General features: G+C 45.5%; 2 protein-coding genes across 3 annotated transcripts; one reads left to right on the top strand and one right to left on the bottom strand.

Annotated features, from left to right (window-relative positions):
* Positions 1-3026: 3026 nt before the first annotated feature.
* Positions 3027-17949, bottom strand: SNX5 (sorting nexin 5). 2 transcript variants are annotated; one of them, XM_054630679.2, is made up of 13 exons: positions 17833-17949; positions 10911-11015; positions 10318-10428; positions 9664-9785; positions 9230-9353; positions 8533-8628; positions 7561-7666; positions 7406-7481; positions 6525-6564; positions 6331-6417; positions 5096-5255; positions 4308-4393; positions 3027-3586 (listed from the first exon to the last, which is right to left on the bottom strand). In XM_054630679.2, the coding sequence occupies exons 1-13, from the start codon at positions 17863-17865 to the stop codon at positions 3539-3541; spliced, it is 1194 nt and encodes a 397-aa protein (XP_054486654.1). In that variant the 5' UTR covers positions 17866-17949; the 3' UTR covers positions 3027-3538. The 2 variants fall into 2 exon arrangements, 1 of the variants encoding a protein (XP_054486654.1); XR_008534043.2 differs by lacking the exons at positions 3027-3586; positions 4308-4393 and adding an exon at positions 6091-6249 and having other exon boundaries at positions 5120-5255.
* A 27-nt stretch (positions 17950-17976) lies between these two features.
* On the top strand, positions 17977-27367 carry MGME1 (mitochondrial genome maintenance exonuclease 1). The gene is made up of 5 exons (XM_054629914.2): positions 17977-18298; positions 20952-21556; positions 22651-22873; positions 23265-23397; positions 24667-27367. Exons 2-5 carry the CDS (start codon positions 21034-21036, stop codon positions 24799-24801), a joined length of 1014 nt encoding a protein of 337 aa, XP_054485889.2. The 5' UTR covers positions 17977-18298; positions 20952-21033; the 3' UTR covers positions 24802-27367.
* Positions 27368-27548: the final 181 nt, after the last annotated feature.

The raw sequence follows: 27548 nt of genomic DNA, 5'->3' as shown, positions 1-27548 counted from the left end.
GCTGAGCTGGACTCTGATCTCAGCTGGGCCTTCTCATTGGCTTTGTAATATTAAAAGTAAACAAAAAGCAAAGCTGAGCCCACACCAGAGCTCAGCCACAGGGCAGCATTTTGATAGCAGATGAAACACAACTTTTGGCAAACAGTGAGCTGCAGATAGCCAACAGTCTGAGGGATTGCGTGGATCACCAGTGGCTGCACTCATTCACTGGTGAGCAGTGATCTGCCCATGGACCAGCTTCAAACCCATTTCAGATATTCCACTCCCAGCAAGCAGTGATGCAGGTGTTTGGGAGGACAAACTGAAATCACTCTTGACTGTGCTCTCAACCATAGCAGCAAGTGCTGGGAGAGAGGGAAGAACTGAAAACCCCATCCAAGAGCAGGAACTCTGCAGAGCTCTCTGCTTCACAGCACAAACAAACAGCTTCTCCAAGTCCGTTGAAAGAGATGGCAAATCTCTTTCAAACTTTGCTGAGAAAACCTTCCCAAGTCCATGTTTTGAGAAATTCACATTTGCTATCAGAAGTGTAGCACGAGGGCCTCAGATCAGATCTCCTCTACAGAGTGTGCAATCCAGAAGAAAGAGGATGGAATGGAAAAAATCAGAATAAATTGGGATAAAGAGCACAAAGAGAACATGCCCACGGCTCTTCCAGGCTTTATGTATCCCAAATGCACACAAAATGTTCTCTGTTTTTTTTACCAGCCTCAGCATCAGTGATGTGTCTTCCTAGAATCATGACTACTTGTACACGTCAGGGCAAACCAGTTCCTTCCTGAAGTACATTTGATCCTTAATCATTCCCTTTCTTTGGCTACAAACCCATTTTTTTGCAGCACCTGGAATCACAGCCTGGTGCAAGAGGACATGTTTTTGAGCCTCTCTTATGGGACCAGCTTGGCTCCCATCTGCAGTTTTTCTACAGCTGAATGTTTAACACACCTTAGTAAATTTGACCAAGCAGTAGATTTTCCTCTGCCCTCATTCAAACAGGGGGAGAAGAACTGACATCTGCAGCATGTGGCTTTCCACAGCAGTTACCATGACAGTGATAAGGCCTGTGCCTGTTCTCAAAAGCCAATTTTTAACTCATAAACTAGAGGAACAAGCTTGAAAAGTTAAAGTTAACCTGCTTTACAGATGGGATCAGTAAATATACATCAGTCGATCCTTGTTTGGCACATCTATGAGACTCTGCTCTCATCCACCCCAACCAGCCTTTTAAATTAAGTCTCAGCAATATCTCTAAAAAACTTATTTTCATATTGATGATAACCTGCCTTATCATACTGATTTGTCCAAGCTGACCTTCATTCTGCTAAGGCTTTATTCAAGGCTCTGCTATAAGAAAAGGCAGGTCCAGTGATATTGCATGCCTCAAAGGAATATTTCTGTGCTTCCTTATGAGCAGGCTGCCTACATACACAGCTAATTTCTCTTATGTATCAACATCTGTCCAGCTACCAGATAAGAAACTGGGGGATGCAGGAGCCTTTGCAGGACTTCATGGCAACTCAGCCTGAGGGGAAACCTGGGAGCAGGTAAGCAGAGGCTGTTGCAGCCTGCCACCCACTGGCCTCCAGAGGTGTGAGCTGTGCTGGGGCTTGTTTTCCAAGTCACGGCGCTGAAGCTGACTGCAATGCACTCTGCTGGCAGCAGCTGACTCGCAGCAGCTGCATCCAGAGCAGCAGTGGCATTGGCAGAGACTGCTGTACAGCTTTCTTGCAGTTATTGCAAATTAACTGCAACTACAATAACTGCAACATCACTATAAAGCCATAATTACAGCCATTTGAAGTGTTTAACATATTTTTAATCTGTTCACATTCATATCTTGACTTGGATTAAGGTATGTCAAGAATTTAGAGTGCCAACACAAGAACAAACATCTCATGAAAAAGCTCCAAAAGAGCATTTGAAACAGAAAAAGGGTCTCTCACTTACCTTCCAACACTGCATGAAATCCACCATAGCCTGGGCCACTTCTGGGGTTGGGACATAAAGTGTTGCTTACCATAGCAAAAACAACTGCACCCTTTCTCTGGAGAAAATGAGAAGAGCCTTTGAGCCAGGTAGAACTAGTTTAGGATAAACAGTAGGCTTTTTTAGGAAAAACCAAAGCTTTGGCAGCACGAACCATCCAGTTTGGGACCACTGATGGCCCCAGGGCAAGTGCTAGGAGCTTATCTGACATAGGAAGCATCACTGTCACCTGTCAGCTACATAGAGGCCACATATGCACAAACAATGTGCTTATGGCAAACAACCCCAGGTTGAAACTATTCCTGCCAAACAAAGGAAAAAGGAGTTCACACATTCTTCAGCTATTCTGCTGCAGCATGGTGTGGCTGGCACAAGCTGCTCAGTTTTCATGGAGTATCAAGAAGAAAAAGCAGTAGGTCCCAGAAAAATAAACCCTTAGAAACTGCCACAGAGCTGCCCATTCTCAGAGCTTCTCTGGTTGAAGCTGCTTCAGGCAGTCTGCCCAGAGCACAGCCACAGAGCCCACTTTGAGCATGATTAGGAGTTTAGTCACATGAAATTCAGCAAGGCTGAGACACTCATCTCACCCAAAAGCTGCCTTCAAGGAAGGTCTGACTCACTGACCTATATCCATGGATGCCAACTGATAGCAAACTGTCCAGTGATGGCTCTGGGGCTCATGGGCTGAGCCACCTCAGCTGTGGCACTGTGAGCCCAGCTGTTTCAAGAGCTTTGTACCTTACTGAAGCCCTGAAGATTTAAACAGCCTCTTGCTGCTAGTAGGAAGTATAAAATTACTTTACAATGCTGTATGTGCAGCACAGGGGAAGTAAAAGTTGCAGCCAGCCACTCAAACAGCAATGTCACTTGAAGTCCACACACATTTCATTTCAACACCCATTCCAAGAACAATCCTCTTGAGTCAAATGTTTTTCTCCAGTGCTCTGAAGAGCTCCAGGTGATGAGTAATTTGTGATAGTTCTGTGTCTGAAGCCTCTTTGTCACTTTGCATCCCACACAAATTCTTGCCATACAACAGCTTGTTGTGTCAGACATCTTTATTTGCTGTGTTGCCCAAGTGTACAAATAGTGAATGCAGTTATAGAAATTCAAAATATATTGTAGTAGAAATCTGTCTGGGAAGTGGAATGCTAAGATATTCACTTTATAAAATTATTACCCTTAAGTCACTCTCACTTGGCAAGTTTTAAATACATCAGGGCCATGAAGAGACAGATTAGGATCCTGCAAAAAAGGAGTTCTCAGTAAACTTTTTCTGCTAGATGAAGTCAGTCAACAGCAAATTAATTTCTTACATTTGACTCATTTTGAGTTATCAGCCAACAGGATGTTAGCTACATCCAGACAATTCATACACAATTCAGCTCCCATTTATACCAATAAAGTCAATGTATCACTATCAACATACCTAAGTATTAGTGAAACAATCTCAGTGACATTATTATTTTAAGCTAATGAAGTCAAGCCAATAAGTTGCCCCTGGCTATTGAGTGCAATTGATGCTTTTGTCACATTTTCAGAGTAAGACTTCTCAGTTCTTGAACAAGTCAATACAGCTCTGCAGGAGAGACACATTGTTCTGCAAAGAAAGAAAATTAGTTTCAGATGGGGGTGACTGATAATTCCAATCCTGCCTTTCACAATGAAGTAGCTTCCCAAATAGTGTGTCTGTCACAGGATTTTGTAGCCTGTGACAATGCTAAAGATCTCCTACTGCAAAGACAAGCACTCAAGCAGTAAAGAACCAAAGCCAGATCACACATTCTGCAATCTGCCTCTTCCTGTAGGCCTGCAACCATTAATCAGTTTGTGCTAAGGAGAGGGGCAAAAGCCAACAGGAAGCCTTTAAAGTAGGCCAAACTGAGCAGTGTCATCAAGGCTTTGTGTCACATTCCAGTTCAGCACTGAAGTGGCTGCCTGTGCTAAAGTCCAGTACTCTCAGGGAGTGGGACATTAGGCTTTCCTTCTTCAAAGGAAGCTGAGGATGCACAGTTACTGCTTTGCTCTCTACACTAAGTTAGCAGACCCTTCAAGCCTGCCTAGCAAAGCTTGGCAGAGGCTGCTGTAAAGCCAACATGCCCTCCACTGACAAGGATTGACAGCCTGATCACAAGCTGCAGGATGAGCTCCTGTGCCAGCACTCAGAGCACTGGAAGCAGCAGCTGCCTCTAGACACAGCAGGGGTCAAAACCCTCAGATGAGGCTGCCTGATGGGAAATCAGGTGACCCAGCAAATCCTCCCAGTTACACACCACTCATTTCTCTCAAGCCATGCCTGTTAAATTCCAAAGAGAACACACCTTTGCGTGCTTTATTTCCAGTTCTGCCATTTCAATTAAGTTTTTACGGAATGCTGCTATTCTCTTCTGCTTGAAGCTCATCAGTTCTGTAGAGAAGGAAGTAAACAAAGGTAAGAGATAGACAAAGTGTGACAAGCAATGCCCCCCATGTTGCAGGAGTTCTGTTGTGCAGCTCAGATTACAGTATTTGATCAAAAAAAGGTTCAAGAGTTAGTCATGCTGTTTTTAGACAGAGATGCAGTCATCACATGATACACAGACAGCTTAAGACAGAAAAGTTTTGTAGGAAGACAGCTGGAACAAAGCAGAAATAAGCCACACAAGCTCTGTGAGAACCTGGATCATTTAAAAGCCAGATACACGAAAGGAGCAGCATGTATACCATGAAAGCATATTATAAACATATATATATACACATACACTCTTCTACTGAGAACCACTGTTTGAAACTCTGTATAAGGCACTCAGCTGTATTGGGAGGGAGCAAAAGCCTGTTTGCACAGTTTTGACTGAGATAATTAGTTACCCTCTAGTAGTTAGGTTCACATGGAGGCTGAGTTCAGTCCAAAAACAAATACTAGGGGCTTATAAATAAGGTTGGTGTAGTACTGACACTGCTCTGCTACAGAAAATTGCTTTAAAAATGTTTAGCTGCATTAGTTCTATCTCTATTGTCCTTGGGATGTTCAGACTGTTTGTTCAGGAGCCTTCAGTAGCTGAAGGTCAGATGGAGACCTCGACTGCATTAAGCTCTCCTTTAAGCACAAGTACAGCAAAGCCTGTTTTACCTTGTTTAGCAGATTCTGAAATCTTTTCAAACTTCTGACAGCAATCCTGTTGATGGGCCTCAGCCAGCCTGACATCCTTGCTCTTTAGTCTGGCTTTGTCTAGAGCTTTGTTCGAGTTCTCATAGTCAACAAGAGCCCGGGTTCGCCTGTACAGAAGATCCTGAAGAGACAGAAAAAGCACACCAGAGCCTTAGCAGGACTACTTCCCAAACTGAGGTTACAGCCACCTTAGCAGCAGGAGGTTTCACTTCTTTCAGCACCAGATTCTGCTTTTTCAAACAAGCTATTAGACCTGCTCTTGGCAGCCTTTCACAGTGCAGCACTACATTTTCAGGACAGCCAGTTATGCCTTCGTGAAGGAAGTCTAAGGGCTACTATGGGCATCATTTCTTCCCTTAAAGTAGTTTCTCATGCTGTAAGGTGGATGTCTCCACTAAGAGCAAAAAGCACTTTCTGAATTCCCTCAGTCTACTTCCAGCAGCCATTTAATTTGTTGGAGATCTGACAGCTTGACTGAAGCACTGCACTAACCTAGACAGAATAATTATAGAGGTCTTTGAGCCAATCCCTTCCTAATGCAGCAGGAGTACAGTTGTGATGTCTAAATAACAGTACACCCCACTGAGGGAGGCTGTAGTGGATGTTCTGGGGTACCTGACATTACAGGTAAGACACAAGATGAAGAGGCCCAGTAGGTTGTACCTAGATACCTTTTTGCAGCATAGTCATCCCCTGTCAAGTCAAGTTTTTATTAGAAAAAGGGTTGCCAGCAAGGCTTTTGCAGTCACATCAATCTACCAAAGCCCTCTTGGAAGCTCAGACTCCAAAAGCCTTCACAAGTTACCACTTATTTGTGCTAGGGTACTCTAAAAATCCTGAAATCAATCCCAACTACTAATTAGTCATCATTGATTTTATTGGCAGGTCCATGACTACTCAGGCAGGGAACAGGAAAGAAACTGCTGCAGACTTAAATTCAGTTTGTTCTAACTTACAGAAATTTAAAGAGTTCTTCCACTTTACATGCCAAAGAAAAATTGGTCCAAGTCTTCTGTAAGTGGCTGGGCTCCAGCTAGCTAATATATAGCTTCTATATTCTGCTGTGGTTTAAGAGTCTCAGGTTTCTTAGGCAAAACAAGGGTCCACTTTCCTGTCTTCTTAAAGCACAAAGAATACCATCAGTGAGTTGTGTTGCCCATAACAAAACTAAGCTTCAAAAAGAAAACTCTTCTCACCTTAGCAGCTTCTATATTGAGCATGTAGTATCTCAACAGTTCAGACAGTTTTAAGTCCTCATCAGATGAAACTCTACTCTCTACCTTCTGCAGAAGGGAAAAAAAAAAAACAGTTAGTTGGTGTGTAACAGAACACCCACATGCAGAGTCAGAGATTCTTCTCCCCCACACCTGCCCCCAGCAAAGCTTCTTACCCTGAGTTTCTCAAAGAGCTCTGCAACTTTCAACAAGTACCTAGTGAGGGGAAAAAAAAAAAAAGGTATAAATAAGTTTGGATACTTCTTAGTCTGATAAATGCCAGGATCAATTGGCAGGAAACGAGAAAGCTGAAGGCTGGAGTTTACTCCTGTATACAGATCCAAACAAGGGCTTGAAAAAAACTCATTTAGGCAAAGACCTGGAGAAAAGGTTCAATGTGTTGGATTCCAGCCTGCCAGAATAGTACAGCTGAGCAGCTCAACACCATTTAATGTAACAATGCTGATCTCAGGAGCATAAAGGTGTTGTGAAGAATTTCCCTGCTGCTATCCAAGAGGGATTAGCTGACTTGTTTATTCAGCTTTACACTCTGTTTTAACAAGGTCTTGGTAAATTGATAGCAAAGTCAAAAGGTGGAAGAAGTGACCTCAAAAAAGGCAACTGAGTTCCCCCAGCTCAAAAATCCCCTACTATTCTGGAAGTGCAAAGGTCCAGAAGATAGTACAGACCTAGTGCAAGCTGACCTAGTGCATTTATACTTAACAGCACATTAGAACACACCCACAAACCCTTTCTTCAGGGGTCTCCAGCAGTTTGTGACCTGAAGAGAATCAAGGTGATTTCTGTTTAGAAGGATTTTGATGACCAGCACAAGTAACCTCTAGGTCACAACTGGCAAGTGATCAACTAGTTCAGAGTTAGGAGCAATTGATGACATTAGGTCTGCCACAGCAGGGGTGCCAGAAGAAAATTTTAATGCCACTTGCATGCAATTCAAGAACCTCAAACCACCTAAGACCCAGTCCTCTGGATTTTACAGAAGAAATTTGGTTTCCCCGGACTCAGGATACGTTTATGAACAAATGGAATTGCTTACTTTTTGATAACTGTAGGCTCTTCTAATGCCAGGCTGTTCAAACAAGCTGAAGTATAAATATAGTCATCTGCAACATCTGCAAGAACAAGACAAGGTTTTCAGGCTGAAATCATCAAAACTGCATGATCCCTTGAAAGGGCTTTGAAAAGATTCACTTTTATGAGATCTTGTCATCTTATCTGCTTTTGCACATGCATCCTTGATTCTGTTGTAGTAGTTCACAAGAAAAGTCTTCTCTTGCTCAAAAAAATCTTCTACTTCCTGAAAAAGAATATGACCTGTTAAGTCAGTAACTGCAGAATACAAGCTCTTCCCTATTTTAGGAAGGGCCAAGGAAGCAACCATAGCCTGGGCCTGAGCTTGAGGCCCATCAATCCCTATGGAAAAACTGTTCAAGACAAGATGTGAGCCAAGGGTTTGACATCCCAAACCACCTGGCAAACTTCTTCCTCACTATGCAGTGAAGATGAAGTTGGCACTCAAATACTGATGCAGGTTGCCTGAAGCAGCCAGTAAGTTATGGGACAGCCCTCAGGACTCCCAACTGCTGGAATTTTATTTCCTAGGTGTGCTGCAACACTGTAGGACTAAGGACTAAGCAGTTTACAAGCTTGTTTCTCATCCACACCAAACATGATACATATTGTAATGTTTCATGACACTGCACATAGGACAAGAAGCTTTTTGGGAAGTGCTGTCATGGCAACACAACACAAAAGCTGGAGCAAGACCAGTTACAGGAGTCTTTGGTATTTGATCTTGTCTAGTATAAGCAGAAACCCATAAATTATGTCTGTTCAGAGCTCCAAAGTAGACAAAAGCCACAAGGATATTTCCTGAAGGTATAATTCCTTCCTCTCCAGTATCAGGCATTAAGGCAGGTTTTCTGCATCCAGAAACTTGAATTATACACTGAAATTGAACAGCCTAAAGCTACAATGTCTGATTTCTATAGAAATCAGAATTAATACAGGCTACTCCCCTCAACTAGGAGAGCAGTAACAAGGGAGGTATGTCAGTAGCTGAGCCTCATGCACAGCAAGCCTGAAGCAGACAGGAGTAACTTCCCCAGAGCAGGAAGCAAGAAACAATCAAGATTAGGGTAAGAGACAAACAAACAACCTTACCTTGACTCCAGAGAAGAGGACCTCATCAGCACTCTTTACTACGCTTTTTAAAAAGCCACCAAACATCTCTTTAGTGTTTTTCCTCCGCACACTCAGCTGTAACAGAGAGGCCAAAGCAGCTTTAAAGTTATACCCAGGGAGGGGAAAAAAAGTGACTGTTTTGATACTTGCAATGTTAGTAACATCCTTTACAGTAGCATATGTCAGAACAAGCTGATTTCCAAGCCCTCCAGAATACTATATAAAAATGTAACATGTAACACGTGGCTTGGCTACAAGTAGTTCAATGGATTTTTCCAATTCCCATAAACAGCTCTGTTTCTCCCTGCATATCTTGGCTCAGCATCTATCACTCCTAATTAGGTGTGATGAAACGTATGCAGGAGTGACTTTAATGCACCTCCATTCCTCCACAGCACAGGTACACCTGAGCCATACATGTTCCCAAGGTAAAGACATGCAAAGGTGGCTTCCTAACCAACTTGACAAGGATTTAGAAACACAGTGGGATTTATAACAGAGAAAGGTGTAAAGGTCAGGCCTTCACCCTTCAGCCATCTCACAGAAATACTGGCAATATCTACTTGCTGATGCTGCACATAAATCCACAGAACATTCTGACTCTGCCCAGCAAAAACAACAGCACTCCCAACAGTTTGCCTCGCTTGGAAAGGGAAACAAGGAAAAAACGTCTCACGTCCTGGTCATACTCCAGGAAAACATGGAAATTGCGATCCTTGCTGAGCACAGGATGAGAAGCAATCCGCTGCAGGAAGATCTCATGTGATGAGACAGTCTTCTTGAAGACAGCGAGGTATTCACTGCAAGGAAACAACAGACTGAGATCCCCTTTGTACTACCCCCTTCAGTACACAAAGAATTGCTTTAACTTCAGCCCATGAAAATATTCAACTGCAGATTTCTGAAATAGCCAGCTTGTGACAGCGAAGCTACTTTCAAACTCTTTACCTAGGAAGTTTTCCAGCTTAAAAGCTGGGCCACTCCCCAGCTCTAGGATTTTCAAGACTCCCTTCAAAACAGAGACACTCAAGATCAGTTATCATCAAATGAATTACTCTCCCAGGAGGCTTCTCTAAATGCAGCTTTTGGCAGTACACTCATTTTACTTACGCTTCCAGCTCTTGCTTCATTTTAGCAAACTCTTCTTTTGTCATGGACACCTCTCCTTCCCCCAGCTTCTGCATCTTCTCTCTGGGACCATCAAAGTCAGGCTTTGAAGGTGCTGGAGGTATCTAGGCAGGGAATTGGTTAATCATGGATTTTAGCAAATAAAGTTGTCCAAGATTACTTCTAGCCTTCTCTAGAAGGAGGCTCTTTTGCCTGGTCATAGGAAAATGGTAAAGAGTGCATGATCCAGGAATTCTAGGTCCTTGGTTTGTGTTATCCCTCCCCAGGAGGGAAACCAACTCAGAGCAACAGCTTCTGTAATCCACCCCATTGCCAACCATCTCCTAAAGAATCATGATAGGAAGGAAAGCCCACATTTAATAGATTATTTCAGTGTGCCACCTTCAGGCAGATATTAATACCACCACAAGTCGAGGACTCTCACAGCATCTTTTGCTGCTCCAAGCTATGTGCAAAGTTAACACAAATGCCATACCACTCAAGTTGTTTAGGAATTAAGGCAACAGGAAGCATGGAGAACACCCAAATCACAGAACACCAGTAACACTGGTAAAACATACTTCATGCCCTTATTAGTAGGCAATTTAGATTGCTACAGTTTTTCACTTAGGATCACATTCTTTAGGAAGTACTTACAATGAGTCCTGCATACTCCTCAGTTTCAGTGAGTGTATCATGTAACCACACAAAGTCTTCGTGCTGCCTTGTAACTGAAAACTCAGGGCTTTGAAAAGCTGGCAGTGTAGTCTGGAAGAGAATATATAGAAGCCCTACTGTTTTGTAAATCAGTGCTTTTAGAAACAGTTCTGTCCATTTCCAAAGGAAGCTATTCTGCTTACTAAGAGCCTTGCCCACTCCCTCTTAGCTGAGCTGGCACTTATTCAACAGCACCACTAAGGAGACTGTTAGAAAAAAAAAGTACTGTTGTAGAACAGCATTAATGCAGTTTGTTTTGTGACATTTCACAGTATCTCCCTTCCTACCCCCCATCCTTCTGGTGTCTAGCTAGGATTCCTTAGCAAAGCCATCAGCTACTTGCCTCTGTTTAAAGAGTTCAGATCCTAGGAAATCTGAAGTTTCTGCATATATATACACATCCTCACAGGCCACCTTTAAGTGGAAAATCTCCATCTAATTAGATTTTCTTCACTGCCAAGCCCATTGTTGCAAGTATGTGTACTGCAAATACATCTGTTACTTGCACAACCTCTTTTTGCCCGTGACCTTACCTTAGTGTGCACAGTGAACTTCACTCTGTCCTTTTCACTTAGGGCATCAGGGATGTCAATTTGGAGAGAAGGATCGACATTCAGGTCTACAGATACAGACCTCAGCTGCAAGAGAATTCACAGAATAATCCTTGATCAAGCATCAGGCAGGTTTAGTGAAGCTGACTGACCATCAGCCATGAACAAGAACCACACTGAACTACACACCTGCCTTCAGGTACACACTTATGACCAGAATTCCTTTCCCAGTGCTTCAAAGAGCCATAAACTGAGCCAGCATTCCTTTGGGGGCTTATTTCTTCATTCATTCCATCAGCCTAGACCCAGAACATAATTTCAAGACCACTGAAACTTTTAAAGATCAGTGGAATAGCTTTCTCAGTAGAAGATCCTCCAGCTTACATGTGAAGACTGTCTTCTAAGAGGCCCTCCCTTGCTGCAGCCTGACAAATCATTGCTGTTTTCTGCATAAGGGAGAAACCACCAGAGATCAAGGTCACAGCACAGGAAGTTTGCTGAGGAGCAACTATCAGAGCCAGGAGGAATGCTGCAGTTACCCTCTGGAGATAATTCTGAAGGCCTCCTCAGAAAAGCAGGCTGGAGAACTGCACCAGGACTGCTATCTCAGCAGCCTGCAGCACAGACCACACCAGCCCGGAGCCTGCTCCTACCTCTGCACTGTACACGAAGCTTCAGCACCCAAATGGTGCCAGGATCTGAGCAATCCTATCATATCACAGATGGCTAAATCCTGCCTCAAGCCTCTGCAAAGCTGCCTAAGAACCATTGATAGGCTGCCTGTTATAAGGTGAAGCTTTGCTTCCCAAAGGCTCTGGAAGATGTCCCCCCCAGGCTGGCCATCTGCAGCCCAGATCTGGTATGTGACAAGTGTCTCTGGCTGCCTGCAGAGGACACAGCTGCCAGGACAGGGAGCATTTGCCCCTGCCACTGCTCTCCCCTATGATCAGACTGCTGTGAATAAGTGAGGGATACCCCAGCCACTGCACCCTCCAGCCATGCTGAAAACACTTCTGTCTGCTGCACCCTCACTGCTAGCTAGAATTAAAAGGAGACAAGTAATAGATAAAACTTTTTCAGCCTTACAGCTATGGGATGGTCTTGCAACAAGCACATTCCCAGAGGATGGACAGACAACTTTTAGCCCATCCTGGGCATTGCCTTGGAAGTGAGCACACTTACAGAGCACAGTTCCCAGCAGTCCCAGGCCCTGTTCACATCCCACAGGACATGGTGGGACTCCAAACTCTACAGGGACTCCAACAGCAATCACTTCCCTGCAGTCACCACTTAGGACAGACTATCATGTTCCCATACAGGCAGGCAATTCTGGTCCCTGCTAGGAAGGCACAGGCCAGACAGAGGTGCATGGTCCAGAGGTCACTGACACAGACTTGGGCAGAAGCTGCTCTCCCCACCAGGCATTGCAGGAAGAGCAGGTAGAAGAGCACCAGTCAGGCACCAGTTTCACTGGGAGCACAGCTCACTGTTGCCCAATGAAAGGCAAGTTGGTTGGTGGTTTCCATTTCCCAGCCAGATAACACCACCAGCCAAAGCAGCAAGATGCAGACCCCAGGGTTTTACATCCTGCTTACTTGTATTTGCTGTCCAAACAGGATCAGCAGTGCTAACAATATGAACTGCTGAATCTGGAAAGTATGATAAGCCAAAGGAAACCATTTCCTCTCAGCTAAACTAAGGAAAGGATTACACAAATCAGACAGTCCTGAATTTGTGAGCTTGCTTTCTTTCTTTCATGTGGAGAAAGTAACCTGTGATTAGATGCTGTCTAGGCCCCTCCATGCCTAGTAGTCACTACACAGGAGACAAACAAGCACAAACATTAGGTGGTCCTGCTTGGTCAGATTAAAGCAGTTAACATGTCACAAGCATGTCCTGGCACCCTGCACAAACTGCAGATGGGATCTGGAGCTATATGAAACCAAGGATTGTAAGACCCCAGGCTGCTCTAGTCCTGTGAAGGTCACTGTGGGCTCCTAACTCCAGGTCAGAGACCTTTAGGATTACAGAATCATGGCTCAGACTACAAGGGGAACATTCCCACTGTCTGAGACTTCAGGAGCAGAGCTTTGTTTCCTGACAAGAAGTGCTGGAGCAGCATTTGTCCCCTGCATGGGGGAAGCAGGAAGCCCCACTCCTGTCAGCACAGATCTGTCAAGCACTAACTCAGGGAGCACCCACAGCAAATGTCTCACACCAGCCCCTGACCCACACAGGCACCGCTCTGCACGCAGGACCTTTCGTGCCACCATCTCTCCTGCACCCATCCCACAAGCAGGAATGGGGACCAACCTCCTCATGGGCACATGAAGGCTGTGCAGAGCAAAGGAATTAAATATCCACCTCCAGGCCCCAGGCTTGTCCTTTTACCACAGCAAGGCATCCAGCCCAAGGCTTTCCCAGGTCATCCCTCCATCTTCACTCTCTGGCAGCTCCTTCATACCCAGAGGCATTTCTCTGCTAGGACATCACTGCTTCCTCCCCAGACTCCAAGCAGTGGGGCAAGAGAACTGAAGGTTCCCCATTCAGTTCCCAGAAACCAGTCTGTCACTCCACACCCTCAAGGGATACAATCCAAGCTCAGCAGCTGGGAAGGGATTATTCCTCACTGGTAGCAGATGCCCAAATAGGTACAGAGGACACACAGAATGGAAACAGCTGGGTTGGGCTGCAAACTGAAACACTCACCCAGAGCCAGCACAATACTCTCACTTTCAACTCTCATTTTCTCTTCCCCAGAAGCAGCTTCTGGTTTGCAGTGACTCCAGAAACTGTTACAGCTTCTCTGACACCTCCCACGTCTAAACTCAGGACTCGTCAGAGACCTGTTTCAGGATTCCTAGGGTTTCTTGAGGATTCAAGCAAAACTGCTCCCTGTTCAGTACAGTTTACCTGTCCAGCTGGTAAATCAGAACAAAGCAGAGCCCTTGACAATAACATAGACATCATACTGGTTAACATTTCTAGGTTTCAGAACCAAAAGACTATAAATAGATATTATGGTACTAATTAGGACACCATGATAAACACCTGATCTAGAAGCCCAGGAAACAGCAGAGATCATTACTGTGCCCAATTCAGATAGAATTTTAGAACATTTGCTTTTTTTTCTATTTGTTAGAGATGCTAAGGAAAAAAAAAACAGTTGGATCACTTAAATACAAGGCAGTGATGACCATCAGCTACCAGACTTCTGCCTGACAGACATTACATTTCTGATGTGCAAACACATCTTGATGCTTGCAGACACCCAGAGGGAGGAAATGCCCTCAGCCACCGAGGTCTCTTAGTTCTGGTGAGAGGCCTGAGCTGCTGCTTTTACAGTTCCACCCTTGGCAGTTTTAGCATCAGCCCCGGATGACTCGGTGTCACTTCTGCATTCTAACAAAAGAATCTGCCAGTGCAAGCAACTGTGCACAACTTCTGACTGCCAGTGAAATATGTATTTGTTCTCAAAGAGAGATAAATCCAGGGGTTTTCCACACAGCCAGGCTCTTGGAAGGAGCAAGGAGCCCTTCCACAAGGGCTCACATGTCAGAGTTTTTTGCTTATTGTCAGCTGCCTTTTAAAAACCTTCTCCCCTTACTGTCATTCAAGCAACAGCCCGCAAACAAGGCTTCAGAAGTAATTACATCTGCCACTACCCAAGACCCATTACTTTTTACAGAGCAGGCTTTCTAATTAAAGCTGCTTAGGTGCTCTCCAGAGAGCACTAAAAGATCATGGTGTTTATGCAGAGCCCTCAGTTCCAGAGGGCCTTGTTTTGACACCCAGGAATTAGCCACCAGAGGATCTGGCCAGCAGCTATCAGCAGCATTAGCTGCTGGAACTACTTTTTAGTCATATTCAGCACAAGCAGCTTAAGTTTCCTTTTAATCAGGATTCTAAAAGGACATCTTAAAGTGCACTGCAAGCATGCAGCACTGCAGAGCACGTGTGAAGCTTGGATTTTGCAGCCTTTGTGGCAGTTTGCTGTCACCACTCTGACACTGAGCTGAACAGCCCTGAAGTGGTCTGGTTACACACAACCACAAAAACTGAAGCACTGCTTACTTATGCTATGGAAAATGCTTCCCCAAATTCGGGACTTCAAACTGAAGAACTCCAGTGATGCAAAGGTTTAATTATTTTGCTTAAAACACCGATAAAGAGGGAACAGCAGCTCAATGTAGTCACACTGAAATGGCATTCCTCAGCAGGTGCAGTGCTTGCCAAGGAAGCAGAAGGCCCAGAGCACTTGTTGCCTCGGGCTGTGCAATCAAGTCCCTCTCCTGCCAGAGGGATCTCTGCATCACTCTCTGCAGGAACTTGCAGGTCACACACCTCCTGACAGAGGGAAGGGCTCCATAAACATCCAAGGATGCCACAATCCGAGCAGAAGCCTTGCTGGCTCACCCTGTTCCACCAGCAGCACACAGGACACCTCCACCCAAGCCACGGCTTCCTCAGCTGGAGGGGTCAAGCACAGCTTTGGCCATGCAGGGCAAGCACTTTGGCCTGGGGCTGAGCACTCCTGGCCCAGCTCAAATGGGAATCGTGCAACAGCAGCAAACCCCAAGGCACAGTCAGCATTCCCCAGGAATGCTCTGCTGACCTCCTACAGTGAGGCCAGAGCTGCTGGCAGGGACGTCAGGAGCAGGGCAGCCTCACTGAGCTGGCTTCACCTTCTGCTAGCCCAAACTGCTTCGTGGAGGCTGCATGTCCTTGAGAGGGCATCATCCCTGTCCAGGAGCTGGCACCTTGTAGCAGCTCACCTCCCTGCTGATTCCAGGCCCAGCAGCACGCAGAAGCAGGGTTTATTGCTAAGCACAAGATCCAGTATGGTCTCATCCCTTCAAGAATGTGCAGCAGAATTTGTCCAGCAGAGCCACCACTTGTGAGTGATAACAGCAAGTCCCAGGCCATGACACAACATTTTGTCTTCCACTGATTGCTTTGGGAAAGAGGTGCTACAATACAGGCTCTTAGCATTTTGATCCAGAACATTTCAGCTGCAGACTGAAGCCTTTAAACACCATGGAGCCACTGACATTAGGAAATACCAAGGTATTTACTCAAGCTTAGCTTGGAAGGCCCACTACTCACTTCAAATTCTGAAGTGCCTTTTCCTCCCCCATGACAGATCACACCTTATTTTCCACTGCACTTCCAATCACCTTTATCCTACCCTCCCTTCCTCTTCCTACATACCCTGATCCTCTCCTGCTTTGCCACCTCAGGGTCAGTCTTTAGTTTATACTTAACAGTGGCTCCTATTTAAGTTAATTCCTAATGAAGCTTCCTTTACAGGCATGAGTTTTATCTACTGGTCACATGTTGTTGTTTCTCTGCCTAAACAGGAGCAGACAAGATAGGAGCATTTCTATCCTCCCCCGTGCTCCTGGACTCCCGAGGCAGCCCTACAACCTAAAACAAGCTAATCTTTGTCCATTGAGCATCAGAGTTTAAAGCTACTCCAGCCCCCACTACGAGAATATTTTCCCCTCCCCCCAATATTCCTGTCTGAGTTAGAAAGGCACCTAAACACTCAAAAGTTACCAAATGTTGCAAGAGAGTTGATATTTGACCTTCCCCTCCAGTATTCTCCAAGGGCAAGCACTTAAATACAAAGAGTTTCACATGCAGCAGAAAAGAAAGCACTGGCCAGCTCACAGCTCAAAGCAAGCTACTAGAAAATGTTTCTTCTACAAACTCTTGCCTGTCTTACTGACTCAGGATTGTTTCAAAACAAGATTCATAGGGGAAAGAATCAGAGAAAAGGAAATTATGCAGAAGTCAATAAAGGCTGGTGTATTTCTAGCCCCCCAAGTTAGTTAATATACGTGCTCCAAAGAGCTGGAGAAAAGACAGGCTGGAGAGACTTTCAGCACACCCAACAGCTTAAAGCAAAGTCATCTTCCTGCCAGTGAAGCTTAGTCACAATGCAAAACCACATGCAGATGTGACAATATGAAAGGCAAATAGGCAACTTGCTGACTCTTACAGGGCTGCCTTGTCTTCTTCTCAAGGTGTTCTGAGGGTAGTTATTAAACCAGGGAGTTTAGGTAAGTTAACCCAAGCAGCTCGTCCAGTAGAAGAGAGAATTCCAATCACTGTCTACACTACATAAACATTAATTCACAAAGTTCCTGCTTCAACCTTTCACTTGCATTTCCTCTGAGAAGCTGAGAGTCTTAACACTAGGAAATCCCCTGTGCTGCTTTAAAGGGAAGACATTAAGCTCCTTGGCACTTACAGCTTCAACACCTCTCCGGAGAAAGGAAAACCAAGCGAGCTGCTGATGTGACAACCAAGGCAAAGGGGCAGCACAGGTGAAGTGACAGCTGGCAGCCCAGTTAAGGCGGAGCACAGCCAGGAAGGCCGGTCACAGACCCAGCAGGGCAGCTGGCCACCGGGGAACGGCAAGTTTAACCCCCTGTACCACTTATGCCCGGGGCCAGGTCCTGCTCCTGCATCCATCACCTGCCAGGCCCGGCTCCCGCAGCTCCAGGGCCGCGGGTATCACCTGCTCCGCCTCGGCACAGAGCGCAGCCCGCACCGCCTGCACAGCCCTGCCCTTCCCTCCTCTTCCTCCTTCCCGCTCCGGCTTTAATCCTCCCGCCCGCTCACCTTTCCCCGGGCACCGCTCCCCTCCGGGCTGCTCCCCACGCTCACCGCGGTCGCTCCGACCCCCTGCCTCCAGGGGACCTCGGCGCGCCAAAGGCACGAGGGCTAAGGGGAAGTATCTTCTTTAAAAAAGTCCTAAACGGAGCAAAAGCCAAACCCCTGTCACTGTCCCAGCGCTGCCGGGGGCAGAGGGAGCAGGGAGCTCCCTAGCGCCGCGGAGCCAGCTCGGTTGCGCCCTCCCCGCCCGCCCCAGCCGGACTCGGGCCGCCACCCTCACCTTGTCCTGCGAGTCCCCACGGAGCAGAGCCATATCTCCGGGCGCAGACAACCACCCCGCACCTTTCCCTCTCCGCTCCTCCCCGCCACCTCCTCCTCATATAACCCGGGCGGAGCCGCCGCCGCCACACCCCCTGAGGGGCACTCGCCATCTTTGGTGAGGGCAGGGCGCTGCTTGCCTTCATCCAAGACGGCGCCACAACGCTTTATTTTTCGGCTTGCATTTAAAGATTTGGGTTGTTTTCTTTTACAGCCTTTCAAAAAATACTAAAAGAGAGCGAGATGGAGCGGCCGCGCACCTTTCGGGGCGCTCCAGAGAGGAGGAAAGGGCTGGGGGCTGGCAGTGCGGGGGAACTACAAGTCCCATGAGGCAGCGGGCGGTGCATGTGCAGCGAGCGCGGCAGAGGCGGCGGGCGGGGCGCGCCTGCGTGGTGGTGCCCGCGGCGGTGGCGGGAAGCGCGGCTGAGGTAACGCGGAGCCTCGGGTCGTGAGGGCCGGGCGGGCCTGAGGGCGAGGGAAGGACAAAGGACGGGAAAGAGACGGGAAAGAGGAAAGGAGCTGGTGTTCCTCTGAACCAGACTGCCCTTGGGTCCGGCAGCGAGCGGGCTGCATGGCGGGGCTGCCGTGGCTGGGCATGCCCAAGGGGCTCCTTGGCCAGAGCGGGTTTTCCCCCTCGGCACAAGGGCGGGCTGTCCGGCCCTGGGATTTTCAGGCACATGCAGCAAGTTTATTTGGCCGAGGGCACTTGGTGGTCACTGGTGTTGGCCCAGGTCTTTCACAGATCGCAAAAAGCGTTGATTTCGTGTTGCAGCCCTATTCCCCACTAATTCCCTTCCCACTGCTGATCTGGGAATGGAGCCTGAGCTGGGAACTGGTGCATGTTACAGCTACCCTGAGCTAAAGCTCACAGCTGTGGGCTTGTGCTGTAAACGGTGTTGTGAGTTATCTCTCTTTGTGCTCTAAACATCCCAAAAGAGGGAGGTGTATTTTTAACCTGGATAGTTCAATAATGTATTTTGAAAACTGCAGGCAACTCAGTTATACCTTCCTCATTGGATTTGTTCTGCTCAAATTAGGGACAAGGGGCAACAGGTCTGTAGGTGTGTTTAGGAGTACTCTTTTTTGTTATCTCTGAAATAAGCCAGTGTTTTTTTTTGTTGTTTTTGTTGTTTGGTTGGTTTTTTTTTAAGCTGGATAGGTTTCTGTGGAGAAAAAGGCATACTAGTTATTATGCAAAACCACAGCTGGAGGTAGGTTTTTATAGATGTGAACTTTTCGTTAAGTACTCCTTTCTATTTCCTTCAGTTAAGCCACTCATTCCTATACTGGAAAAAAATGTCCTAAGTTGTGTTAGCTCAGTTATTGTTGGAGCTGCAAAGTCAGCTTGCTTGGGACAGTAAAGTCCTCTTGGGGTATTTTTTTTTAGCTCCAAGTTATTTTAATTTTTTTTCAGTTCTCCATTGTGGCTCATCATGCAACACTTGAAGCAATTCTGCCAGTCTTCAACCACAAATGCTTCCAGAGAGAAGGGAGACACTTCCCCAGGGGGAAATCTCAATTAAATTCTGTTCTTTGTGTACAAGAATAGATCCCAACCACTCCATTTCCTTCTTGTAAGCTATCTCCACAGAAAATGCCACTTTGGTGATTTGTTGAAAAACACATGATTCTTCATTCAGCAGGGCACAAGGGTTCCTTATTTCTTAGCAATCCTAGAACCTCTTTCCTTTTGTAAAACAGGACAGCAGCTGGCAAACTCTTCCTTTCCTGCTGGTTGTGTTCATGCACTGCACAAACATTTCCACAAGTACTGGAAATTCTACAGGTGTATTCCCCAGCACAACAAAGGCTGTTAAATCAGAATTCCTGCTAGTCACTGAAGCACTGTGTTGCACTAAATTTAACTCTGGAGCTTGTAATATTCCACATCTCAATAGCCCCATGATTCCAAGCACTGATCTGGTAAAAAGTTATTCCTTGGGAGGTGTTGAGGGAGCAGCTTAGTACAAGTGAATTTATGCTGAATCAGGCATCCTCTCGCTTCCTCCAGTGGCACAAAGCCAGAATAAACTTTTCCTTTTGTGCTGTGGCTTTATGTGACAAAGCCACAGCCACTGGCCCAGCATTTGCTCTATTCTGATCAGTGCATGTCCACAGTGACCATTAATGAGCCTGTTCACAATAATCATCAAGCAGCAGCCTGGCAATCCACATGGATTCTGTCACACAGGAATAAGAATGTATTTTTCCTATTTCATTTTCAATCCCAGCTCTGGCACCTCTAGTTACAGGTAAGCTCCAAGAGGGAAGGAATCCATTTTTCTGCACTGATGAAGGAATTGCTACTATGGAAGTGTTGCATTTTACCCAAAAATGTGTGCAAAAAAAACTTCCTAGGGCTTCCAGTGCAGCTCTGGAATGGGTGCTGAGCATGGTATTGCTTGGATGCTGTTCTTGCTTTTAAATTTCCTAAGTGGCTTTGAGCACAACTATGCTTGAAACTTGGTGTGGGAAAATGTGTTTATATTTTATTCTGAACTTTAAAAAATTTTCTTTGAATCTGAAAATATTTGCAGTGCATCTGGTTTCCCTTTTCTAGCTTCAAGTCTCACAATTGTATGTACTGCTGCTGTCTGTTTTCCTCTAGTGATACAGAAGAAAATCGTGGGTTTATACCCTGTAAGGTACCCCACAACCCCTTAAGTTGGTCATTCTCTATAAACTTAAGAGTTTTAATACCTCACAGCAGTGGATTGGCTTCAATGTGCTTTAATTTCCCCCTCCCTCTTTTGGGGTTGTTCTTGGCAGATCTGGTTTTTGTGCCTACTTCCATGGCAGTTCTGATACTGTTGCTGTAGGTATGTCCTGTGATACAGCTTTAGCTACTTGCAACAAATCTTCAAGTGATTCAGATTTCAGATTTGGCAGGCTGTTCTTTTCAGGAGCATTTCCTCTCTTCCTTGCTCATTGTTTTTTTATCTTATTGATCTGAAGAATAAAGGTGGTACAAGGTAAATGAAGACACTTTGGTCATAGCAGTTCTTTGTTTGGCAAAGGGCAAGAATGGGATGGTTGGCAGAGTTTTATGACTCTGTAAATCACAAATTTCTTTTTCCACAGGAGGAAAAAAATATGGTAACCCACAGACTGTTGCTGACAGAAGGAAGAGAACTCTAACTGCTCACAAACACTTCTTGTCAGGATGCAATTCCTACAGATCCTGTCCAGGAAACCAGGGAGCCTGGAAGTGCTTTTTCAAATACCATTTTGCCAAAAGCAATTCCCATACACCTGTCTGTCTACGTCTGCATGTGTTTACAGCAAAAAGAAAAAAGGAAACAGTTATGACCAAGTTGACCAAGAAAAATACAAGAACTTGGTCCACTCTGTTATATCTTACAAAACCAGTGCCCAAACTCCAGAGACAATACTTGAGGAAGACAATTTGTTATATGGGCCACCAGCTAAACACACACCTCCAATTAAAGCTGGGACAAGAACTCCCAAGAATTGGGTTCCTTTAATAAACCCCAGCAAGAGAATTCTTCCTGTCAGCAGTGACTCAAACGTGCCCATGAAAATCAGGCTGCAAAGAGCGAAGATGCCCAGCGTTACCCGCATCCTTCAACAAACCCTCTCTCCTCAGCAAGTCTTCTATCTGGAAAGATGGAAGCAGAAAATGATAGAGGAGCTTGGAAAAGAGGGATTTGAAGAGTATACCAAAAGTAAGTCTAGCCACAGTGGGATTGTGGAGTAGAAGCAGTAGTTTGGATTATTGCTGGCAGGTACAATGGGACAAGTGGTTTGGGAATGCATGAAGCTGTTTCCATTTCATGAGAGCATGTTGTGAGTGTACCTGTTACCAGCGAGCCTAAGCTCTGTCTTTGTTCTGGGACCACTAAAATGGGTTTGGAAATCTGTAGAAAGTGAGAGTCAGACTGTAGGCTTACTTTGCTCAATCCTGTCTGACTTTCCTTTAGTTCTCGATTTGCCAGTATCTAATTAGAAATAGGTATTTTCCAGGGGATGTTACTGAGCCTCTTTGCAGTTACAAAGCTACTTTGTAACAAGATGGAAATAGGCATTTTGAACTCATATAGTCCTAAGCCTTTACAAATCAATGTGTCCTGCTGTTTATGGTGAGGTTTTTCAGTAACTGTTTGGTTTATCCAATGTATCAGTAATCAATGAGACTAAAAAAGTAAAGGAAGCATTAATATAAGGGATACTAATTTCACTATTGACAATTTATTTCTGGTTCTTTCCCTTCTCCCTACACCCTCAGACTTTCAGTATGAAAATTGGGACTGGTTTAAGAGCTATATTGTGGAATATGTAGGATACAAATCCAAAGTAGTGTCTAAAATATGAGGGGGCGTGGCATTCACATTCCTGAAAAAAAACCCTTTGCCCAGGATTTTTCTAAGAAGCTGAGAAGCCTCAGAGAAAAGGAAAACAATTCTTATCTCATTTGCTTCTCCTGTGTTGTGCTCATGTGGAAAGTGTTTGGAGATTGTTTACCCACAGGTGATTGTTCCATTGGATTCTGGTGTGAGTTGTTTTCACTCATTGGCCAATCGGGGCCAAGCTGTGTCAGGGCTCTGGAAAGAGTCATGAGTTTTCATTATTATCTTTTTAGCATTGTGTAAATATCTTTTCTATATTCTTGAGTATAGTTTAGTATAGTATTTTTTAATACAATATAGTATTATAAAGTAATAAATTAGCTTTCTGAGAACATGGAGTCAGATGCATCATTCCTGCCTTCATCGGGGCATTCCCTGCAAATACAATAAGGGGCTTTTCCCATTTTTCTTAGATCTTTTTCTCCAAGGAGAGCTCTTCCATTCAGCTTTGGAATCGATATTCCTGTCTGAAGAGACAGCAGCCAGGGACCAGGGTGAAGCTGATGTTGTGGCTGGCTACTTATCCAGTGTGGAAGGTGTCTTGGAGGACATCAGCGAGGTGAAGGCTCTGGAGAGTGGAGTTCACCACCCGACCCTGCAGTACCTGGGCCTGGTCGACTGCGTGGCCAAGTATCGGTGAGTGCCCTTCCTAAAATCCCTGTCATGTGATGCTGTGGGGGCCAGGCTGTGATGGAGTGGAGACATCTCCAGGACTGGCAGGCTGGAGGAACTCCCCTGGATGATCCTCAGGCCACAAGTGCTGGTTTTCCTGGTGGGGAGCTCCCTACTGGAGAAGGGACAGGTTTAAGCAATTGTCAGCATTTTCCAGGAGCTGCAGCAGGTTTTAGTAAGTTAGTTCTAGTTTGGTTTTTAGGATGTAAACTGCTAGTGTGAAAGAGACTTGTTTAGTCATAATAATGACAGCAGGGGGAAACAGGCTGAGAGTGAAAAGTCTGTATGTGCTGTCTCTCTTACTTGAGACTAAACTTAAGTTTAAACCATTGTCCTGTCTTGTTCTCCTGTGCAGGGGCCAGCTGTGTGTGATCGACTGGAAAACTTCAGAGAAGCCAAAGCCATCTCTGCAGAATACTTATGACAACCCATTACAGGTTGCAGCATATATTGGAGCCATAAATCATGATGCCAATTATGACTTCCAGGTCAGTAGGCCTGCTGCATGCCAAGACAAGCAGCAATGCCTGTGTGATCTTCATTTCTTCCTGCCTTTAGCACCTTCTGCCCATTGTGGAAGTGTTGGTAGGATTTGTAACAAAGGAGCCCAGTCTGAGATCAACTGAGGTTAAGGTGTCATACTGTGAAATAATTCCACTGCTTCTGCTGATCCTGCTGCCCTTGGCTGTCAGTAGTGAATTTTCAGTGGTTTTAAGGAATTGTTCAGTGGGACCAGGGGATGCTCAGATGAACTCCCAGGTACTTGGCATGTGGGCAACCCCCTGGGCTCTGTCCTGTGTGGTTTTTGCTTGTGTCAAGAGTAGGAAGGGGCAGGAGAGGAAATAAAGCAAAAGAACCTGCAAACAAGAAAATGGTGTGGGAGGGTCTTGCCTGCATCCTGTCTTGCTGTGTCCCAGTAGCAAATGAGGGACTGAGTGATGCACTTGGTGTCTGGGAGCTGTACTGTGTTTCCTCAGGGAAAAGCAGTGTGTTGGGAATCTCTTCATCAGAAGACTGTGGAATAATGCTTTTAAAGGCCCCAAAAGCAATTCTAGCCTGCCTGCTTGGCCTGAAGGATTTTTACCTCAGTACAGATATTAAAGGGTGAAAATACGAAGCAGAAGAGAGCAGGGTAGTTTGTATGTTGTGCAAAGGACTTTCTAGAATACTGTAGAGGTCAGTGAGCACAAGCACTCCACAGACATGATCCTGACAGAGTGAAATATGGGCTGGAATTCTGCTAGTAGCTTCCTGCCCCCCACTGCCAGTGGCTGTTTGGGATTTGGGATTTTCTAGGTATGAAAGATGTCAGAACATACCTAAGTAACCATTTCCACCCAGACTGAAGCTGGAGGGTGGCATCAGCCCAGTTGTATGGCCTCAGGCAAAAACTCCTCAGTCTCTGGCAATTTTCCTGGCATCTGCAGGGTTTAAATATCACTCATCCTCAGAGTTCATCCCCTGGTTTACAAAAACTCCTCAGTCTCTGGCAATTTTCCTGGCATCTGCAGGGTTTAAATATCACTCATCCTCAGAGTTCATCCCCTGGTTTTCACTGGAGTTACCCAGAGCTTTGGGCTCGGGGTTTTTTGGAGCATTGGAATGTTAAGTCTCTCAGTAAAGGTGAGCTCTGGCCCCTTTTTATTCCCCATTCCTTATGTGAGATGTGCATGTTGGGAAGCTGTTTTGCAGTGAGGTTTAGCTCCTGGGCTTGCACAGAGCCGTGGGGTTTGTGACAGCCCCTGTTTGTGCTGCAGGTTCGCTGTGGGCTCGTGGTGGTTGCCTACAAGGACGGCTCCCCTGCACATCCACATTTCATGGATCCTGACCTGTGCTCTCAGTACTGGGACAAGTGGCTCTTGCGCCTGGAGGAGTACATGGACAAAAACTGACCCAGAATGAGCACAAGCAAGAGACAAAGGAAGAACCTTTTCTTTAAATGTACCACTTTTGTGTTCTTTTTTGAGTAACTTTGGCTAATTTCTTACTAGCTAGGTTTCCCTCTCTCCCCTCCCAAAAAGTAACTTTCAAATGGGGAATATTTATTTCCTTATATTGTAGGTGACCTCAGTGGTCCAGGCAGAAAAAAGCCAACTTATTTGGCCTCTCTTTTTTATCCCACACAGTTTATACAGCCTGGGGTTGATAGAAAAGTTTCTACTATCAAGTAAAACTGCTTGATCAAATAATTTTCTTTTCTTTTCCTCAAAAATCACAAATGAAAGTTGCAGAACTGAGAGTCTTTAAAAATTAAGTTGGTGAACTAAAGCAAAACAATATCTGTGATGTATGAGCTGAGTGAGAGAAATGCAAATGATTAAGAAAGTGATATAGTGGACTGGGTTTCAGTCAGTTCTTGCTCATACCATCATCAGGCTTGTTATTATTTGTGGTTTTTCTTACAGCTACAACTGGAAAACCTGAACTGAGAGTTACAAGGAAAGTCTTCATTAGTTCTTATTTAGAATAGTACAGCAAAGTGGCCACTTAGCAGAAGTGGCTCAGCAAGAAAGGAGCAGAATTGGAGCCAACACTCCCAGAAATTTCCAGCGAGTGTTCTGAGAGGTGGGAATGTTGGCTGCTGCTGGTGGCTCCTCCTGCAGGTGTTTTACAGCCAGCCCACAGAAAAGCACTGTGAGATGGGCTGTGTGCCTTGGCTTGGGGGCTCCGTGCTGCCACTGCCTCGAGCTCTCCTGACTCTGCTGTGGGCCAAAGGAGCCCACCCTGTGGAACCATCCCCAGTGCCACATGAGTGAATTTCTGGATCAAAGCAGGCCTGTGGCTGTGAAGCAGAGCCTTCTGAGGGGTGAGGAGCTGCTGGTTGGGTTTTGGGGGCTGTTTTTTATGGGTTTCTCTTTGTTTTTTGGTTTGGGGTTTTTCTTTTTTTCCAAGTAAGTTTGTGAATAAATGTTTTGAAACAGAATTTTTACTTTTGAAGCACATAAAATCAAGTCTATAAAGCAGAGAATAAGCCTTGATCATGTCAGGCAGTATTGTTCTGGAAAATTTCTTTCCTCATTCTCTTTGTCTTCTTTGAATTGTATGTGTGAGTTTTCACAATAACACTGCAGCTTACAAATAGAATTATGACCAACCCTTGAGCTTCAAGAAAATCAGCCAGAACCCCTTGCCTGAGGAAGGCTGCCAGCAAAGGCAGTTTGCAAACTCAGTCCCAGCTGAGTCTGTACCTCATGGAGCCAGGAGGAGGCAGACAGCCTTCAAAAGACAGCAGTGCTGGGAGTCACTGTGTCTGGCCCTTCTGAGAGCCTGGCTGCTGCCTTGGGCACCCCTGGCTGAGCTGTGGAGCAGTGCTGGGGCAGCACAAGCTGGCTTGTCCTGTAACAGGACTGGCAGGTGCCTGTCACCAGTGTCACACACAGCCAGAGACACTTTGTGAGCAGTTTCAATGAAGCTGCCAGACTGTTGAAGTGATGCACCCAGGGCACTGCTACAGGCACTGTCTGTCCTCTTGCAGAAAAACTTGCTGAGCAGCCAGGGCAGCTACTCCAGCTCTGACAGCCAGAGCTTCACTCTCCATACAGGATGGCTTTTTCCCTGTGGCAGCCTGCTGCCTGCTCCCTTTCTCTTTTGTTGTGAATCCTTTCTGTGCCTGTGGTTCTGTCAGCAGGGATCTGCTGTGGCACTGACACTGGAGGGAGAGCCAAAGCAACACGTGGTGCAGGAGGGATAAAAAAACAAGCAGGCACACAGGTATACACCCAAAACATGGCTCTGGCTGGAGAGGAAGGGTTCAGCCCCAGCTCTGCTGTGCCAGGGAAGGGCTGAGGTTTCAGCAGAGCTGAGCACACAAATCCCATGCAGTCAGGTGAACATGAATCCCACTGCAGAGTGAGCAACCTTCCCTTTACACTGCTCAGTTACAAGACCTGGGGGTCAGTGTAAGAGTTTTAGCTTTCTGCAAAGTCAGGATCTTCTAATTTACCTCAGATGTTTTTGGTTTTTTTTTCCCAGCAACTTCCCATTTATTAAAGTATTCTACAAACTTTCCTGCTACATTGGATAAGTTTGTTTTAACACAGTAGCATCACTTTATTATCCTCATTTTCAAGGTCTCAAGCACCAACAGTTGTGCTGAACTAACCATTAACATCCTTAGGAATGCTTTAAGACCCCCTAGAATCTTTTCCCCACAAAAACCCAAGGGGGTGCCTGTACAAAACCTGAAGCAAGTTGAAAAGATTTTTTTCACAATTCTTGCAAAGTTGCTCAAAATGTCTTGTTTTAGCAGCAATGACTGTGAAAGGCCTGGCTAAGCCTGACTTAGGTGGGAGGAGCCTTCTACAGTCTGAGTGGTCACAGAGGAGGAGCCAGATTGGTGCCTGCAGTTTTGCACAGATCTCCCAAAGCAGACACAGGCTCAGTCCCCCTTCCCACTGCATTGTTGTATTAATGAACAGGCACTTGAATATAAAAGAAAAAAAAAAAAAAACACAAAAAAACCAAAAAAAAAACCAAACACACACACCATAAAATATGCACAAAATTGCATTTCATCATGACAGAAAATACTTAATTTCAAGTCATTACAGTGCTTTCTTTGGGTTTCTGGGTTGCTGTTGGTGTATGTTAAAGAGATGTGGTAATAATCCTCCAAGTGAGCACAGCAAGTCCAGGAACA

Source organism: Agelaius phoeniceus, chromosome 3 (genome assembly GCF_051311805.1).
Source record: "Agelaius phoeniceus isolate bAgePho1 chromosome 3, bAgePho1.hap1, whole genome shotgun sequence".
Classification (NCBI taxonomy): Eukaryota; Metazoa; Chordata; class Aves; order Passeriformes; family Icteridae; genus Agelaius; species Agelaius phoeniceus.
The sequence above is the reverse complement of the archived record's forward strand: the minus strand, read 5'-3'. Positions and strand labels throughout refer to the sequence as shown.